Raw genomic sequence first — 17,707 nt, 5'->3', positions numbered from 1 at the left:
GTGGCTGTAGTAATGGAAGAAGAAAGTTAAAGATGTCTGCTGCTGGGGTGGTTAGCAGGATCCTTTTTTTAGCTGAAAACAATGCTGATTCTGACATAGTCATGACTTTGTGTTGTCAGTTCGCTGACAGACCTAATTGTTGTTCATTGTTAATGGATTATGAGACCACCACAGCAAGAGAACACATTAGTTTAGCATCATGGAGAGCGAACACATCAATATTTCAGAATCATGAACCTGCAACCAAGCTTGAAATAGATATGAATTTCTGAATGTAAAACATATTTACATGATATTGATTTTGCTCGTTTTCGCTCGAGTTGAGTGTGGTACGATTTTGTTGTTTTGGATGATGAGTTCTGGGTCTTTTACATCATGTAGTGGCTGGAAGACCATCCTTGTGGTCTAGTTGATAGAGCACCTGCCCACAAAGTGGTCAGTGGATGGGTTCCATACCCAAAAACGGCAAAAGGTGGTGCTTGTTATTACTCTGCCTCGTGATTGAAGGGAATAGAAGAGCATTTGTCTGTATACTATGTCGAAGTCAGTATCAGTGTAAAACTGTATCATGGTATATCACTGGGCTAGCACTATTAATGTAGTATTTGGTCCAAAGTTAGCGAAACTGTCTCAATTGTGGTGTTCTGTTTCAGATGTGTTTTTATGATTTTAGAGTTGTACTTGTTTTTGAAGATACTGATGCACTTGTGCCCAGGAAAGGTTTCTGTTGGACACAGTTAAGAAATAGGAAAATGTAACAAAGGGAATGCTTGCAGATCAGGGAAGGCATTGTTCTACTGTTGTAATTTTGGTAATGTTTTGCTTTTACTCTGAAGTAGTTTCAGAATATGTATTTATTGATGGATTATTCTCCTGAGACAAGGAAACATTCACCTGCAAATGTTTGTCATAGAAAAATTGAAAGGGTGTTTTGCTCACCCAAATCACATACGGTAACCAAAGGGAAATATGAAGCAGGAAATTGGTCGCTTTGATTCGACATAAACACATTTGTTAATAATACTTTTTGTTGGAAGAAAGGCCTTTGTTGACCCTGTGTTGACCCTTTGTTAAACATTGTGGTTATGAGACTGAAAACTGAAAGTTGCGTGTGAAATGACTTTGATACTGCCCCAGTTTCTTGCATGCATTTCTGCCACAGTTCCCTTGTGTTATTGGTTTGTTAGCAGGAAGCGGTGAAGTTAAATGTCAAAGTAAGGGACAATGCTGACTGACATGACAGTTTAACTTCCCTTGCGGGTAATTCCTGTCTACAGTCCTGGGACAGATTGCCTCCAGCCATCAACTGGGGGTCACTCCAAGGTGGCAGACATCTTCTGCATTACAATAGGTATCAGGTACTGAGCACAGGCGGTACAAGAAAGATGGAGTAAGCTGTAACTTGCACTGCAGCTATATTATTAGACTAACTCTTAGTCTCTGAATGTATATAGATTTGATAGTATTAATAGTAACTAATAAACCGATTTAAATTAAACAGGAGCCCCAGTGAGATGGGAAATTCAGGAAAGTTTGATGAAATCTGGACTTGCTTCATTTATGGCTTTAGCATTGCAGGGAGGGTCAGGCATAGTGGTGGTCCGATTAATTGAAATAATCGAAGATTGGTCGCAGTGACTAAACGACCAAGCAATCGGTCATGTTTTCTCATAATTGAACACAAACAATTCTGGAACACTTGTTTGCATTAACAATATTTTTCACAAGGTTGGTTTTGTCTGTTACATTTCTTGACCACTACAAGTTTGTTCCAATTCATGGTTGAATTTATCTTCAAGACTCCCAAGAAATTAATGTTCCTAACCTACTAGTCATCCTTTAAAGATGTGAAATTTGCCAATGCCTTTTGTGCAATTTGCAAAAACACCAAAGAACTACAGTGTTTTTTCTTTATTTTTTTTATCCATTAACAAAAATAATCGGGAAAATTTCATAAATGATGCTAACCAATTATTTTCAATGATTGATCGGTGTAATGAACCAATCATCAATTATGAGATTTTGACCAATTCCCAGCACTAGTCAGACAGTAGGGAAAATAATGTGGTTCAGGGACTGTGAGACACACTACTACATTATGTGTATGGTTACATTGGGGTCCCTAGATGCAAATGCCGTTGCAAATCTCTTATGCTGTTCGGAAAGAGCTTAGTTTGAGATACCAGAAACTGGGTTATCAGCATGATCAGTGTTTATCATAACAGTAATATGTCTCCCCAAACACTGGACATGGACTGGACATGTGTTCAGGGACCAGCCTGTTAAGGGAGCTGGTCTGGCATCAGTTGTTTGAATACAGTGTTGATTGACTGCTGGTTGAGGTGAACCCTATTGACAGTACAGTTTCCAAGGTGTTGAACTTACTGTACTGGGATGGATATCAGGATTTAGGGTGCAACCTCATGCAGCAGGTGTCCTCATTAACCAACCAGGACAGCTAGGAATTCAGGCATCAGTAGTGACAATAACCACATACCTACAATCAAATATTGCTTTTCTATAAGTAATATCCTATCCATTATTGAGTAGGCTCAGTTTATTGGTCAGCATTGTTACTGTCATCGTTTGGGAGCATATGGTTATGTAAAATATTGGTTTGGTAACATGTTTGGAATTGTATTGATGTATTGTGATGCGTTTATTTGAATGCTTGTGATATCTATGGTCTGCAAGTTCTGATAGAATGCTTTAGGAAATTGATAAATATTAAACTTCAATGCAGATTTATTTAGAAAATCACACTATTCTTCGAGCTTGATGGTATGGGTGTCATGAAGAGAAGTGGAATTTGAAAGGTGTGTTTTCGACTGTGGTGTCTACGTAGTAAATGAGGTAGATCAGGGGTGGAAATAACTTTAAAATTGCTAGTGTACTCCGGTACAGTGGCACATGTAAAATCACTTGCCCTGATAATTTTTCCACTATACCGTCCGTTTTCTTGTTGATTTTTTAAATAAACAACATAATTAACACTGGAAAGTCTACCGGACACCGGTCCAGTGTGATATACAAATTTGCTTGCCCGACAGAAAAAAACACTGGACTCTGACGTCGGGCAATGGGTTATTTCCACCCCTGTAGATACTCAAAGAAACCTTGAAGTTCATAGGAACGGAAACAGATGCTATTATATTGTTTGGATGACTTGATAAGTCATGGCAGGATGATATGTAGAACAGATGAAAGTCTGATCATGTGAAACCTTGTTAGCCTCGTCGTGTCTAATTCCTGGGTTTGATTCCCCACATGAGTACAATGTGTGAAGCGCATTTCTGGTGTCGCCATCCATAATATTGCTTGAATATTACTGAAAGTGGTGTAAAACCATACTCACTCACTGATTATTGAAATGGAAGGGTACTTGAGCAAGAAATATGTTTGCAGTGTTTGATATCAAGTAGGGTCTAGCTGTTTTTATATTTGAATATAGGGACCCTTTCATATGTACCTTTCAACATAAGGGTGGGGACAAGGACCCCTTGCAACACTAGAAATTAGTGATGTGATTTAAAAATATTATTTTCTATCACTGCTTTGACTTTTATGTTGAATTTTGAAAACTGTATTGTCCTCAGAGAACGTCAAGAATTGATGTTGAAACAGCATGTACAGTCTTGAGTGTTTGTGAAGTATTTAGACAGGTCAGTAGCTTGTGTTCTTTCTGAGTGCTTCACTGCCTGCGGTTGTAGGTAGGATACTTTCTGACATATCAGGTAGCTTGCTAAAGAATAGACAGGACAATGTACCTGAAATAGGTTTGTGCAGTGCACCTTTTTGCCATTCCGAATATACAATAAGGCTTCCAGGTGTTTTGTAGCTTTGAAATCTTGTCTTGTCTCCAGAATATCAGCAAATCTGAATACAGACAAGAAACTGAAGTTTAAGAACCAAAGACATGTTTTTGACATGGAAGGCCTGGGTTTGATTCCACACATGTGAACCAGTTCTCGTGTTTTCTGTTGGCACATTTCTAAATCAATGTAAAGTGTCACTTTCTGTTTTGATATATGTATTGAGTACATATTGCTAGGTTGCTCAGCATGTAAAATGGTCAGTTTGATCTATTTGTTCCCCATGCTATTGTAGCCTGAAATGTTTCTTGTACGTTATAAGTGTTGTATGCATTTTTCCACTAAGGAGACATTGGCTCCAAGCATGTTTTTTCTTTGAGCCAATATGAAATGCAAAGATGCAAGGGGGGAAGTGGAAGGAGTCACTCCACAAGGCTTTAGTCAGTAATGTGTGATGCAGTTACAGCATTCTAGTTCTTTAAACCCATATAAAGCATAACAAGCCTATGGGTAAGTGAGTTTAGTTTTACACCGAACTGAGCAATATTCCATCTATATGGTGTCTGTCTGTATATCATCGAGTCTGGACCAGACGAACCAGTGATCAACAGCGTGAGCATCAATCTATGCAACTGGGATACGATGACATGTGTCAACAAAGTCAGCGAGTCTGACCATCCGATCCTTTTAGTCGGCCTCTCTTATTACTGAAGATGATTCTGACCCACAGGTGACAGAAGCCTATAATAGATTCTCTGACTTTCAACAAATGGTCAAACATGCCAAGCAGTTAGGTGATAAGAGAGCTCAGACAACTGAGAATGGTTGACAGTCATTCTGCCCCTAACCAGTTCTTACAGATATAGTGCCATCAGCTCATGAGTACATGTAATCTATTTCAGTTAATTGCTTTTCTTACATAAACCATATTTCTATCTTTAGAGCTATTTATTTAGCAATCTAAAAAGTCTTTTAAATCTACTAGCACAAATTTAAGCTACAGTCATCAATTTCTGTAGATTTTGATGTTCCCCTTGGCGTTTTACCACCTGAGCTTACTGGACAGTCTTGGACAAGTAATTAACATCACAGACTAATTTATTAACATCAGGAGGCCAGCTTGATTTTTCTATGTCGTCAGGCATATTTGTAGCTGTGTGAAATTTCCTTTGCTATGGCAACTAAATGAATCCCAACATTGTGGACTGATAAATGGCTTTTGACGCTCGTTTCGTCAGTCCCTTGTTTGTGGTCTCCATTGTGTTATGGCTATAAACCATCAAGGATGTCGGTAAATAGGATGTCTTCATTATCTCGGACCACTTTTGGGAAAAGTTGTTTTAACTTCCTCATCTAAACTGGTTTTCCTGCAACTCCATCTACCTGACTGATGACTGACATAAGAGTGACAGTGACATCTAGTTGCGTTCAAAAATTTATTAACCTGCAAACCTATTTAAATGTTTTATGACATATTTTCAATGAAAAACATGTGGCGGGAAGCTGCTGAATCAGTTAGATGTTCGTATATCAAGTGAAATCTTACTCCAGCCACTGAATTAGCCTAGTTACGAGGGCATCAACAGGATGAATATTTTATCAGCTCTCAAATGATAAGACAGTCCTCTCCTGAATTATTTGTATTGACAGTTTACCTCCCATATAGTATTACAGATATCAGGTTTCTTTTATCATGTTTTATTCTTACTTGAAAACGATAAAAGAACCTGTATCGAAACGTTGTGCTCTAGAATAAATGAAGTTGTAATCCATATATACTTGTTCTATATTTGGATAATGATTATGATGATTTTAAAATGTAGTATTAGTATATTATCTTGTTATGTAAGCTAAATGTTTATAAATTCATCTGACGTCTTATATTCTGTATGACTAGATAAATGTTCCTTCTTTATGACGGTATGTTTTATTAAAATATTTATCGTGTTATATTACATTAACATGAAGTGAAAGCAACCGAAACAAATATGAACCATAAGGTTCGTTAGCTGTATGATAGGGTAACAAAGATATCATTTTTTACATCGTGCTTAATTGAAGAATGTTCACATTTGTAATGACTGATCAGTCATTGTGTCATGTTTTAAAAACTTATTTTGTCTTCCAGAAATATGAATTCCCAAACACAGAAGACCGAGCCAGACCCGGACTGTATAAAAATGTTCGTTGGTCAGATTCCTCGGTCAATGGACGAAAATGACCTCCGAGAACTGTTTGAGGAGTATGGTCCAGTCTTTCAGCTCAATGTGCTAAGGGATAAAGCAACAGGTCAAAGCAAAGGTAAGGGTTGAAAATATGCTTAATATGTCTTCCCAAGCACCTGGTATCCCGTAACTGATAGAACCGGAGAGCGGAAGGTCGCGGGTTCGATCCCTGTTCGCGTCATACCAAAGGACATTAAAATATGGTACTTACTGTTCCTGGCGCTCGGCATTAATGGGTACAACAAGGACTGGTCGGCTTGAAGTCAGTATATTGTGTCTGAGTGGGGCATTCATGCTTCACTGCGGCATTGTATCTCAGTGAGCTAACACTATAAAACCAGCTAAAGTCTGGGCTGGTACAAGCAGCCATACATGTATACACACCATACAAGCAAAATATTCTTAAGTGCAATATTAAGGCCAAACAAAAATCATGTTGTGGTTCCAATTACACCTCTTTAAAATTTAGTGTAAGGTAGGTAGGAATTTGTTTTTGTTTTTACATATATTATTTTACGAACTCATTTATCAATGTGTAATTGTTTATTCAATCAAGCTTGCGGCCATCATGTCGACTTTCTTTATCAGAATGACCAATGTCCATTGGTGCTAGGAAAAAATGATGGTATCTGAAAGCTTATTTTATTTATACCTCTAAAAAACAGAATTCAAGGGTCGGTCAGGTAATCGGAACCACAACACTTTTTTTTTAGGCCTAAACCCCATTTCACCTCACCTGTAACTGATAGGTTTGTGGTTTATCATGCTTATACTGTCAACCACTGGTTTACATGGAACTTGTGTTTGCTATCAGCCTATTGTATGTCTGGAACTGGGGTATTGTTTACTGGCTGCCATGATCTTGTTGGATAATGGAGGTTTTAAACATAAGTCCTTTATTCATGGACCCAGAGTCTCCACTGATTAGAGGTAAACAGGCCTTTGTGATGTTGATGAGGACTTTGTCTCTCCATAATATAAGATGCATGGAGTATGCATTGATTTTGGAATCATCCAACTGTCCTTTCACCATGTTAACTATTTATAAACTTAGCGTTAGGACAAAATATTGGATACTCACATTACATTGCTGTGAATCATGTTCTTATTAAAGCCAAATAATTCCTATATATCTGAATTTTGTCAACATGGGGTGAGGTGACCATTTCCCAGTCTGTCTTCTAACAGGTCCAGAGCATCACAATTTGCTTTGTCTCCCATGTGCCTTCTTTGATCTTATTTATTTTGAGTTTGTATCCCAAAATTCTTCTGGGCAGTGGGGTAGCCTAGTGGTTAAAGCGTTGGCTCGTCACGACGAAGACCCGGGTTCAGATCCCCACATGGGTACAATGTGTGAAGCCCATTTCTGGTGTCCCCCGCCATGATGTTGCTGGAATATTGCTAAAAGTGGCGTAAAACCAAACTCAGTCAGTCAGTCCAAAATTCTTCTTATCACTGGTATGTCCACATTATACCAATTCTTGCTGGATTAATAGAGGTTCTAAGACATGCATGCATGTCATCCCAGATTAACCTGACTGATTATGCTGTAAATTAAAGGCCGTATAGTCTCTTGATCTCTCACATTGTCTGGCTCTTTACCCCATCATGATATTACTGGAATATTGATGATGGTCACTGAAAAAGGAGTATCATGTTTATCTATTGGTTCAAGAGGAAACATCTCTTTGGATTCATTTGCAGTTATTGAACCACTTTGTACCTTCAAGAAGACTATTTGTTTGTGCATTTATTCCTGGAGCTGTATACGTTGTCATCATAAAACAGCATTCACTCAATCAGTTGCCAGTGTGTGAAGTTGAAGGGCATCAAGCAGTTCTTGCTTGCTCCTTTGCTCTGTGAATCGCAGGACCTCAGTCAGTATCTATCATTTTAAAATGTCTTTATATTTAAGTTTGAAAACAGGATAGTTTGGTATTGTTGTTTATGTGTGTCAGATTTTGTTGTAAGGTCTGGGTCATTTCCACTCTCAGGTTGTGTAATGGGTAATGGTACTAATGACATGACTGTTTGCATTCACAAGTGGAACCCAAGTGGTGAGACAGGAAACATTCTACTTTAATTTTGACGTATTGATTAATTCGATGAGTCCCTAACCCACTTCAGTTATGTGGGAGGTAGCTGCAGCCATTGTGAGCATCCCCATCGTGGAGCCAGCACTAATGAAGAGTTATACCATAGCATGGAGAGAAGGAACCTGGGGCTTGTTCTCACTGACCTTGTAACATGTGCTAGCAATGATGACTTTGGGATGGTTCCATAGCTGCCACCAAATCTACTTCCCAACTTCTCTGAACATTGCTAGCAGGCGGTCTGGTCACACCAGGGAATTATCGAGTGTATGCCAATAGGCTTGAATTGTTTTTGGAATCAATAATGAAATTACACTTAACAAGATTAAGGAACAATGTTGAAGTTTTCTCTGCAGTTGAACAAGGCAAATGGAAAGGAATGGGCCAGACTTCATGAGCTAATTAATTTTATGTAATGATTGAAATAAAATTTTCTCGGTAGATATGTTTTGGTTTTTGTGACCAGTTTTGGCCATGTAGTAAACTGACTTTGATGGGAATTGTTTTTGTTTTGTACTTTTGATCAGAACAGATGCTTCTGCAATCATTATGTTGTTTTTCACCCGTTTGTGAAGGCTGATGGGAAATAATTGTCCCAAGACTTGATTAGAAGTCATGTCAAGGTTTTTAGGTGCAGCATCTGTGCATTATCTGTGCATCATGTGTGCATCATATCACTCAGCCAGACAGGCTCCACATGCACTGCAGTAAATGAATTCCGTGGTCGTGGTGTTACACTTGATGTGATCAATACCATCTCCAGCCCTTGGAAAACTGAATCCATTACTCAGTGGGAATTGTTAGTGACTGAAGTTGACTATTTTCATTCTATTCCGCAACCAAGGATCAATTAATCCCTCCTCACATCCACAGGCTTACATCTCAGCTTGATGCTGAACATTGAACGAGGACACCATGTGAGGCTTCTCGAAAGAAGCTATTGACGTACGCACCCACAGATGACGATGATTGTTCTGTATCAAGTTATTCTTGTACAGTTAACATTCATAGAATTGCTTAGCCTTCGAAGATGCGACAGTAATAATGGTCAAAAACATATCCTTAATATTTCAGCAAAGAAGTGTGCAAGTTATATGTTGCTTCCAACTCTCATGGCAGTCAGGAGGAGCTGAAGTTTCTTAACTACTCTCAAAAATGTAAATCATGATATTTTTAGGTGCAAACCTGTCGGCCTGTTTTCCTGATGCATGCAAGATACTCATCTTAAGCCATGCAGGGTACGTCTGTTAGAATCTGTTGGAGTAAGGGAACATGATGGATGTTGACAAGATGGGGGGTGGGCTAAGTGTAGTTGTGGTAAATTTCTGGTATGCTGTGAACTGACTGTTGCTTATGTAATTCACATGAAGCTGTCAACAGGATTTATGGTCCTCTGAGTCTAGTGGCAGGAGTGAAGTCAGCACTCACTTGCTAACATGGACATGTGTGATGCTAGGCACTGGGGAATACGGCTCGTAATGAGCATGTTACAGGCTTTCTGCGGGAATAATATCATCATATTCATAATTTACCACTCAAACCGCTAGATGAATATTTGAATAAGGCTGCTTTCAGGGGAGTTTATACGACATTTCAGCTTCTGCAGCAGCAGCAAATCTGATTTTATGTAATTTTTAAGGAAAATGTCCTTGAATTATTAATCAATGTGAATTATTAATGCAGTTATAACTTGCAGGAAGATTGTAGTTAATTTTATGTTGTTGAAGTCACAGACACTTGGTAAATAAACTCAAGGAAACGAATAAGGGAACACATGAAAGTACTAGTGTTCCTTTATTCTTTTCCAGGTTTCTTGACAAGGTATGTATTGCACTGTGGGTGAAATTCTGGAAATAAATAAAGGAACACTTCTACTTTCGTGTGTTACCTTATTCGTTTCCATGAGTATAGTTATTCAGTTATGATCAGATAGGCGATAGGTAGACATTTTTATCTTTAAAGTTATGGCTAAATATAATTATTCAAATTCTTTGTTCTTGATTGTATTCTGAGTACTGTGAATCAACAAAACAACACTGTTGATCTGAGTGTTGCAGTAATTACTGTACAGTTGTTGTAGAAGCAAGTGTCTCCTTGGGCTAGCTTTAAGGGACTGACAATAGGAAATATTGTCTATGGAAAGAATTTTTGGTGATTATCAATCTGAAAAAAGTGTTATTGATCCATTGACAATTTTGTAATGAAATGAAGTTTTGATTTACACACACAGTGTACATTAAGTTCCATATTTTTTTCACATACTGTTTCTAAATTATGTCCAGCGGTTTGTATTAGATATCCATGCATAAACATGTTACCAATGGCATGTATTTGGTGATGTCTTTTGGACTTTAAGCAAATCTGCTCATAGTTACCTGTCCAATATTTATTGATGTGTATTTCGTTAAGCAAAATTCATCTCTGTGATCTTTAACGCCAGCCAGTCCTGATGTCTCACCATATTTCTGCATATAATGTCATCGGGAGGGAGCCTATGTCATCATGCAGTGCAGACCTGATGACAGTAGATGTTGAGGTCACATTTGTATGCAGAAGTAGTTCAAACACATCAGCATTTGTGTTCATGTATGATGACAAATGTTTCATAAGACTGGTGATTGTTTAGTCCACATGAGTGAACAGTGTCGTATCACTGGTGAAACACAAAAGCAAAGGATTCACTGTGAACTTCTGACTAAAGCATTGAAATTGAAAATGTACTGCACTGTTATTCCTTGTGAGTTGTTTCATTTTGGTATTGTTATATGTTCTTTGGTTAATTTACATTGGATCCAGCTACCAGTGTAAACATTGTAGTGGACTACATTTACAGTGTGTGATATCCAGAATGTGCTAGTGATACCTTTGTAAATCTGTTCTGGATATATTTTGTATGGGTCTGCTTTTGTTTGCTTACCAGTGTAAATGTTTTGGAGAAATAATGCGCTGCAAAATGGCTGTTTACATTTTAATGTCCCTGAACTACGCCCCTGTTGATGAAGCAGTTGCCTTCAAAAATGTAATGTGTTACACTGAGAAGTAAACACAATCTAGCATTAATTGTGTTGTGGTTCGATTTACATATGGTCTTGTACTCTGGTTCACAATATGAATTGCCCATTCTGGTTCATTTCTATCTTTGCTCTTGAGTGAAGATATATCTCTGTACCTTGCGTTCGTCATAAAAATAATGTTTTAGAAATGTGTTACCTTGCTCAGTGTATCTTAAAGCTATTGCAACCAACTATTGTAATAATATTTTTCTCCTTGAATTGTCTCATTTGAAGTCATTTCCCAAATGAATGTATAGTTTATAACATATGAAATAACAAGTTGAAGTAGTTTCAGTCACTTTTAATAACTGACGAGAAACTAAAAAACACAGATCAAGTAAACAGTTAAAACATTAACTTATTGTTATTCACAATTTCAATGTTTGCCGCCATGTTTGTTTGAGAGGTTACAGGGCAGATAACTATATGTCAAAGTGTATGAATCTGGTACTTCCTGTATTTTGCACTGTGCATTTAGCAACGGAAGTCAATTACTAAACTATCGATAGTCACACATACTATCAATGCATCAACGGTTTTTCTTTTCTACCATCGATTAATCGCTCTCAGAGACTCAACAGTTGCAATAGTTTGGTGCATACACAGAAGACAATCTAAACATGAAACCAATTTCAGCACCAGCAAGACTAATACCAACTCTTAATGGCGAGTCTGAAGTGAGGTGTCACAATCAGCTTGATGCATATGTTATAGTGTAGTGCATATATTGATCAGCTGTAATCTCTGGCGCCATCTTCAGCTGTGGTGGATGAGAGACAGGTGCTCACACCTTGGGTCACACCTGGCTCACGGTAATAACACCAGCTAGAAGACCCACAGGGTGCCAACCATAGTGTTGCTTCGGTCATCACTGGCCTTTAGAACTAAGCCGTCACAACAGGATCTCATCATTGATTGCTAAAATAACAGCAATTACCTTGGTAACAGGCATCCTAGCAACATTTTGCTTGGGTGTTAATTGTTATTTTGATGAATTACTAAGATTAGACTGTATTTATTGTTGACGCTGTTTTCCATTATGGTCAGATTTATGATCTTTTCAGGAACATAAACATTGTCATATTTTTTAAAATAACACCATCATGATAATTACTGTTGCTTGGGCCATCAGCAAGTTTCACATGGTGAAAATGTCTGACCAATAAAAAGTCTTTCAGATCAGATTAGTGTCAAGTTGCCCATAATTTCAGAGAGCAAGTAAAAGCTAAATTGTACATATTGAATCTGTTAGAATAGTTAATTTACATCCTCTAAGATTATATATTTAGAATATTTACTTTCACTTCATGTCCCCATTGACTGTACCATGTTTCCAAACAAAATAGTTTCATGAGTAACCTTACATGGACAGTTTTTCTGTGAAACCCAATATTCTCTGTACGTCATGCAGTGACATAGGATATTTGACTCTTTTACAGCCTTTTGTTCTAGTTATTATGATTACCATGTTAACATAGTTTACTATCTCAGTGCTAAGAATAAACATGTTTCTCTTACCCTGAGGGAAGAGTGGTAATGAATTTGTCAGACCTCCCAGCTATTTCCTTGTAACCATTCCTGCTGTACATAGACCACTTCAGACATATTTCCCTCCTTTTGGATGCTATCAAGCATGTTTTTCTCCATGTTGTGGTTTTTTTCTGACATAGGTGTCAGTCATTGACAGTATTTTTGGAGAAGGTCAAATTCTGAGTATTTCTTAACATGCTTAATAGGATTGTGGAGTTGTGTAATGCGCAGGCATCATGAAGGTCATTAAAAACTCCTGTGCCATAAGGCAGAATCACGTTCTGGGAGTTCACCCCATGCGGCACAAGTGCTTGGTTGGCCCCATCATGATGATTAATGATATTTGCATTGAAAATATGTGAACGGTTGTGACACTCATACTTCCTTTCATTCACAAGATTTGCGGTTATCACTTTTACAGTCATGCAAGCGTTTCAGATTGAAGGAGCCCTCAGTCATCGACACTTGCATGAAAAACACATGGCAGAGCAGTCTCCACACGTTGCTGAATCTACCACCCAAACGTGTATTATGGCCTAATTTTAGGTGGAATTTATCTTGGTATTCTGCCAAATACATGCTCAGCTGACCATGCTTCCTCGACCAGGAGATATTTAACAAGATTCTGATATCAGACGAGTAGCTAAAGTTGTAGACGTGTCATTAAGATTTGTCCTTTGATACAATATTACTTCTGATTCTCATTATTTCAGGTACATTAGACTCATAACTATTCAGATCAGGTCCGTTTTTACCATGACTATTATTCTGGTTTCAGTCAACCTGACCTTAAAATTCCCTGAAGTCCTTACTTGTCTATTCCAAAATCACAGACATACTTGTCTAAGTGTCAGTCTACTTTTGCTTTCAGTAAGCTTAGCAGGCCTTGTGTATGATATCCCTTACACAATCCCCGGCACAGGGAACCCATGTAATGAGTGCTCGTCACCTTCCTATGGTCATGGCTCGATGAGCAGTTTTAACGTGTTAAAAGACTACCTTTGGGAAAAATCGGGAGGAAGCTGTAGTGAACATTTTATTGCAGGTAATTTATCTGCGCATTAAGGGCGGTGTAATTCTAGCTGCAGATGAAGTTACTTTAAGCTTGATTACACATTTTGCAAAAGCATGATTTAGCTGTGGTAGAGTAAAATGTATGCCTTGCCTTCCTTGCCAACAGGAAGATGGGATGATTTTCTGGTGTCTAAAGGTTACTGGGCAGGCATATGGGGAATTCTCAAACGGATGCTATGAATTATTTCACGGGTATTCTGATCAATATACAGGCTGATGCCTACTGATTGCTGAAGTAATATGCTTGGTGAGATTCTATGTCTGTCAGCACTAAAATTAGGAGATCATAATGTAGGTGGTATTCAAGAAGCAGTGACGAGTGTTGACATACTGATTTCTTATTCCATATTCTTTATTCTTTCACTGCTCAGTCCTCAACAATTACTTTGATTATCACTGAAGAAATATTAAATTATAGTGCTTTTTTTTTTTAGGAACCACCAGAAGTAGTATGCTATCTTAATGTGACATGAACATATGTGGATACTATTTGTCATATTTTCCTCCTCAGTCAACCAAACGGGAAAAATATATACATTTTTTACAACCCCAAAATGTATTGAATGAAAATAAATGATCATATTGTATTATTAGTATTTCAGGAAATGGTAATGGTAGAAATCACGCTTAATACTGGCAGAAATATGACCTAATCATCGCAGGATGGATAAGGTCATTCACTATGATAACCTATGTACGACACCTATCTATGACAGCTATGTATGACAACCTATGTATGACAACCTATGTATGACAGCTATGTAGGAACAAGGTGCACCTGTTGCTTCAAACACAGTTATGCCTGCCTCTCTTGCCCTGTATGGCTGTGATTGACAGCTCTGAGATGGTCTGGCAGGTACTGCCATGTTAACTCTTGTAACATGGAGAAAGCATGTGTCCAATGTGAAGATTTTAGGATTTGGGAGACAGGGATCTTTGATTTAAGTGCTTCAGGCACCAGGTATAAATATAGATAGGATTGTATTCGACATGCCTTCAAAATGTCCAGTATGGGTGTGTGATGGATTTGTGTGATATGATCACAGACGAACAAATCAAGGGAAGACAAAGATATTCTTATCAGACAAATTGTAGTCTTCTTGAAATTCGCTGAAACTTCCCAAGTTTATAGAGTTGTATGTTTTTCTAATTTCTTTACAGCATGAGAAATAATCTTGAAATCTTGAAAAAATATCAGCAACCCTAACTAGGGCATTCCTGCATGACTAGGCAGTGGTAGATGTGGTGAATAACATGTAGGAATGTACAGTTGTTTCTCAACACTCAAAGCCCAGTCAGTTTAACCTATTCTTCCTGCTACTTCAGAGTTCTATGTCATGGTCACATTTTTTAAAACTCGGATGCATAACATACTTTTAGTTTACTCCTAATTTCATTCATGTCGGGTTGTCGTCTCAGAAAAAGTCCAAAGTAATGAGATTTGTGGGTTTCACACATGACTCTGTCAGCTGTGTTCTACATGTTTACAACAGGTGAAGTGTTATCTGTAAATACTCCCTGTGACCAACTCGTAGACTAACAACTAGTCCCTGAAATGAACATATTTTACTGAAAAAAAGTTCATAGTAAAAAAAAAAATATATATAATGAAAAGGAGCCCTGAGACTTTCTTCATTTTTTAGGAAATTTAGACTTGCCACATTTTCTTGACTTGCGTGGGCTTTCTTGGATATATTTACTTCACGGTGTGTACAACGGACTAACCAACTCTGTACTGTTTCATTTAAACATTCTGATGTATTTTGTTTTCAACAGTCATGAGTAATCTTGGATAGACTTTTGTCTATAGTATGCCATCAGATTTAACTACATAACAGTAAATATCAGGAAATGTACACTTCAGTACTTTGGGGGGGATAGGGTTTTTTTACATTTCTTTTCAATACCCAGTCTGCTATATCAGTGAGATCGTCTTTACCAAAGAAGAGTTCAAGGACATGCTGTCTTCCCTACTTCTACGACTCCCATTAATTCTCACCTTCTGATCTTTCACCCAGACTATGATGGGGTTAACAGATGAAAGGAGGCAGTGACTCAAAATATCAGATCAGTTACCTTTCTTGGACATTGACAGATTGTCGTCTAAAATATTGTCAAGAAGTTTTTCATATTTGATAAATGTTGAAATATCTCCAATACAAATCTGCTGAAATCATGAAAATGGTGAATCCTGCAGGCTACACAGCACTTTACAGCACACATAATAGCATGGATGCTGCCACCTCCGCCATCATCGATACCTCTATCTCTGAAGATGGTGCTGGTGTGTAGGGTGCTATAATTCATGGCCTGACAATGCGATACACAAATTTGGTATTGATTTTCAAACAGGAATAATTACTGCATATTGCAATAACCCAACCTGACAATGTTTTGGGTTAGTGTTAATTTACCAGCTATAACAAGACTAGATGCTTGGTCTGAATGTAAAAATCGGTCAGGACAAGCTTTAATGAACTAGATAGAGAGCCTGTTCTGTAACATGGAGAGTTCCTGCTTCTGTACATGAGGTATAGGTATTGTGACAGATTTTGTTAAAAAAGGCATTACTTTCTTTTCTATATACAATAGAAGTATAGGGGTTGCATTTCTGTAATGTTATCAGGAGTAAACACATCCTAATATGTTTGTAATATATGATTGTTTGGTAATGACTTCTGGTTTAACTGAATGTTCAACCATGTCAAATGATTCATGAATTTTGAATGTGTATGATATGCCCAACATATGCTTTGGCTCTAGAAGATATCTTAAAGACAAAAGAACACATGCCATCCTCAACCCGGAAAATTCACTGGAGTCAGGTGATAATAGGGAATTGTAAGTGATATACCATTAAGTGAAAGATAATACTGTTGCCTTTTGATAGGATATGCATATATATTATTAAACAACCTGTCAAAACAGTTCTAGTATTTCAGTATCGTTCCAAGGACGTTTATGCTCTTTGGGGCTATTAGTATTATGAAAGGGATTTATCTTGGCATTCACTGAAGTCATTATTGAGCTTCATGACAGTAGCAAATGTCAATAAGAATTCCAAGTTTGATTTATCGTAAAAAATATATGTTTTAGTTTTCTGGTATTTCATTGATGATAGGTCTCATAGAGAAAAAAAAGACTTGAATTCTTAATGTTACATGATGGTACAGAATTTTTTATTTTTTTCTCAATTTCAATGTTTTTATTTTTAGAAAGTTCCTTGTTAAAAGATTGAGTATCTCGGTACTCTCAGAAAACGAAATGTGGATTTTCAAAGCTGTATGACATTTACAATCTTCAGAGTATACTTGTTGAAAGAAATTTACATTTTACATTTAAAAGTGAGGTAGTACAATATTGACAAATTTATGGACAGGAACGTTTTCATTTTGTGAATGTGATGTTTCAGTAGAGATTCTTGTTCTTCTGTCAAGCAGGAAAGTTGACATTCCTTCTTGACAATAGTACAAGAATCTGTATCTAAATGTTACACTCACAAGCTAAAAGAAGTTGTTATCCATACATTTGTCTGTATTTTACATGACAAGTCCCATTACACAAAGCTATCTTAGCTCAATGAGTGATTTATTATGATTTACAACAGACCATGCTAAGAAACCAGGTTGAATGATGACATGGGTCTTACTACTGTTAGAAAGGTTCACCTTTGGTTTCCTACAAGAAAGGACAAACCTGTTTTATCAACCAGTCCACTTGGTCAGGACTGATAAATAAATGTTGGTTGTAAGTGAAACATGGAAGACATGTTAAAATCCCTTCAACACTTCAAGGTCGAGTCTCAGGTGAGACAAAAACCATCTGGCATGTTGGATTCTGGAGAGATAAGGAAATGGTTTGTGTATATTTTATTGTTACAGTTACAGCACTGAGAATGGTTGTGACAGCTGGTATGCCTT

The 17,707-nt window shown here is 37.5% G+C and overlaps 1 protein-coding gene and 1 long non-coding RNA gene across 2 annotated transcripts in view; one reads left to right on the top strand and one right to left on the bottom strand.

The window, feature by feature from the left end:
• Positions 1-17,707, top strand: part of LOC124256936 (CUGBP Elav-like family member 2) — a 230,882-nt gene that overhangs the window by 167,680 nt on the left and 45,495 nt on the right. Inside the window, 1 exon segment of the mRNA XM_046690901.1 lies at positions 5,941-6,113. Coding sequence (XP_046546857.1) covers positions 5,941-6,113 — 173 coding nt within the window.
• Positions 1,659-17,707, bottom strand: part of LOC124256937 — a 30,064-nt gene continuing 14,015 nt past the window's right edge. Inside the window, exons 2-3 of the long non-coding RNA XR_006893133.1 lie at positions 5,461-5,467; positions 1,659-1,750 (exon numbers count right to left, since the gene is read on the bottom strand). This is a non-coding gene — a long non-coding RNA (uncharacterized LOC124256937). The remainder of the gene's footprint in view (positions 1,751-5,460; positions 5,468-17,707) is intronic.

The sequence above is a fragment of the Haliotis rubra genome, unplaced genomic scaffold (assembly GCF_003918875.1).
Source record: "Haliotis rubra isolate DU_JTF1 unplaced genomic scaffold, ASM391887v1 Scf644, whole genome shotgun sequence".
Lineage (NCBI taxonomy): Eukaryota > Metazoa > Mollusca > Gastropoda > Lepetellida > Haliotidae > Haliotis > Haliotis rubra.
The sequence above is the reverse complement of the archived record's forward strand: the minus strand, read 5'-3'. Positions and strand labels throughout refer to the sequence as shown.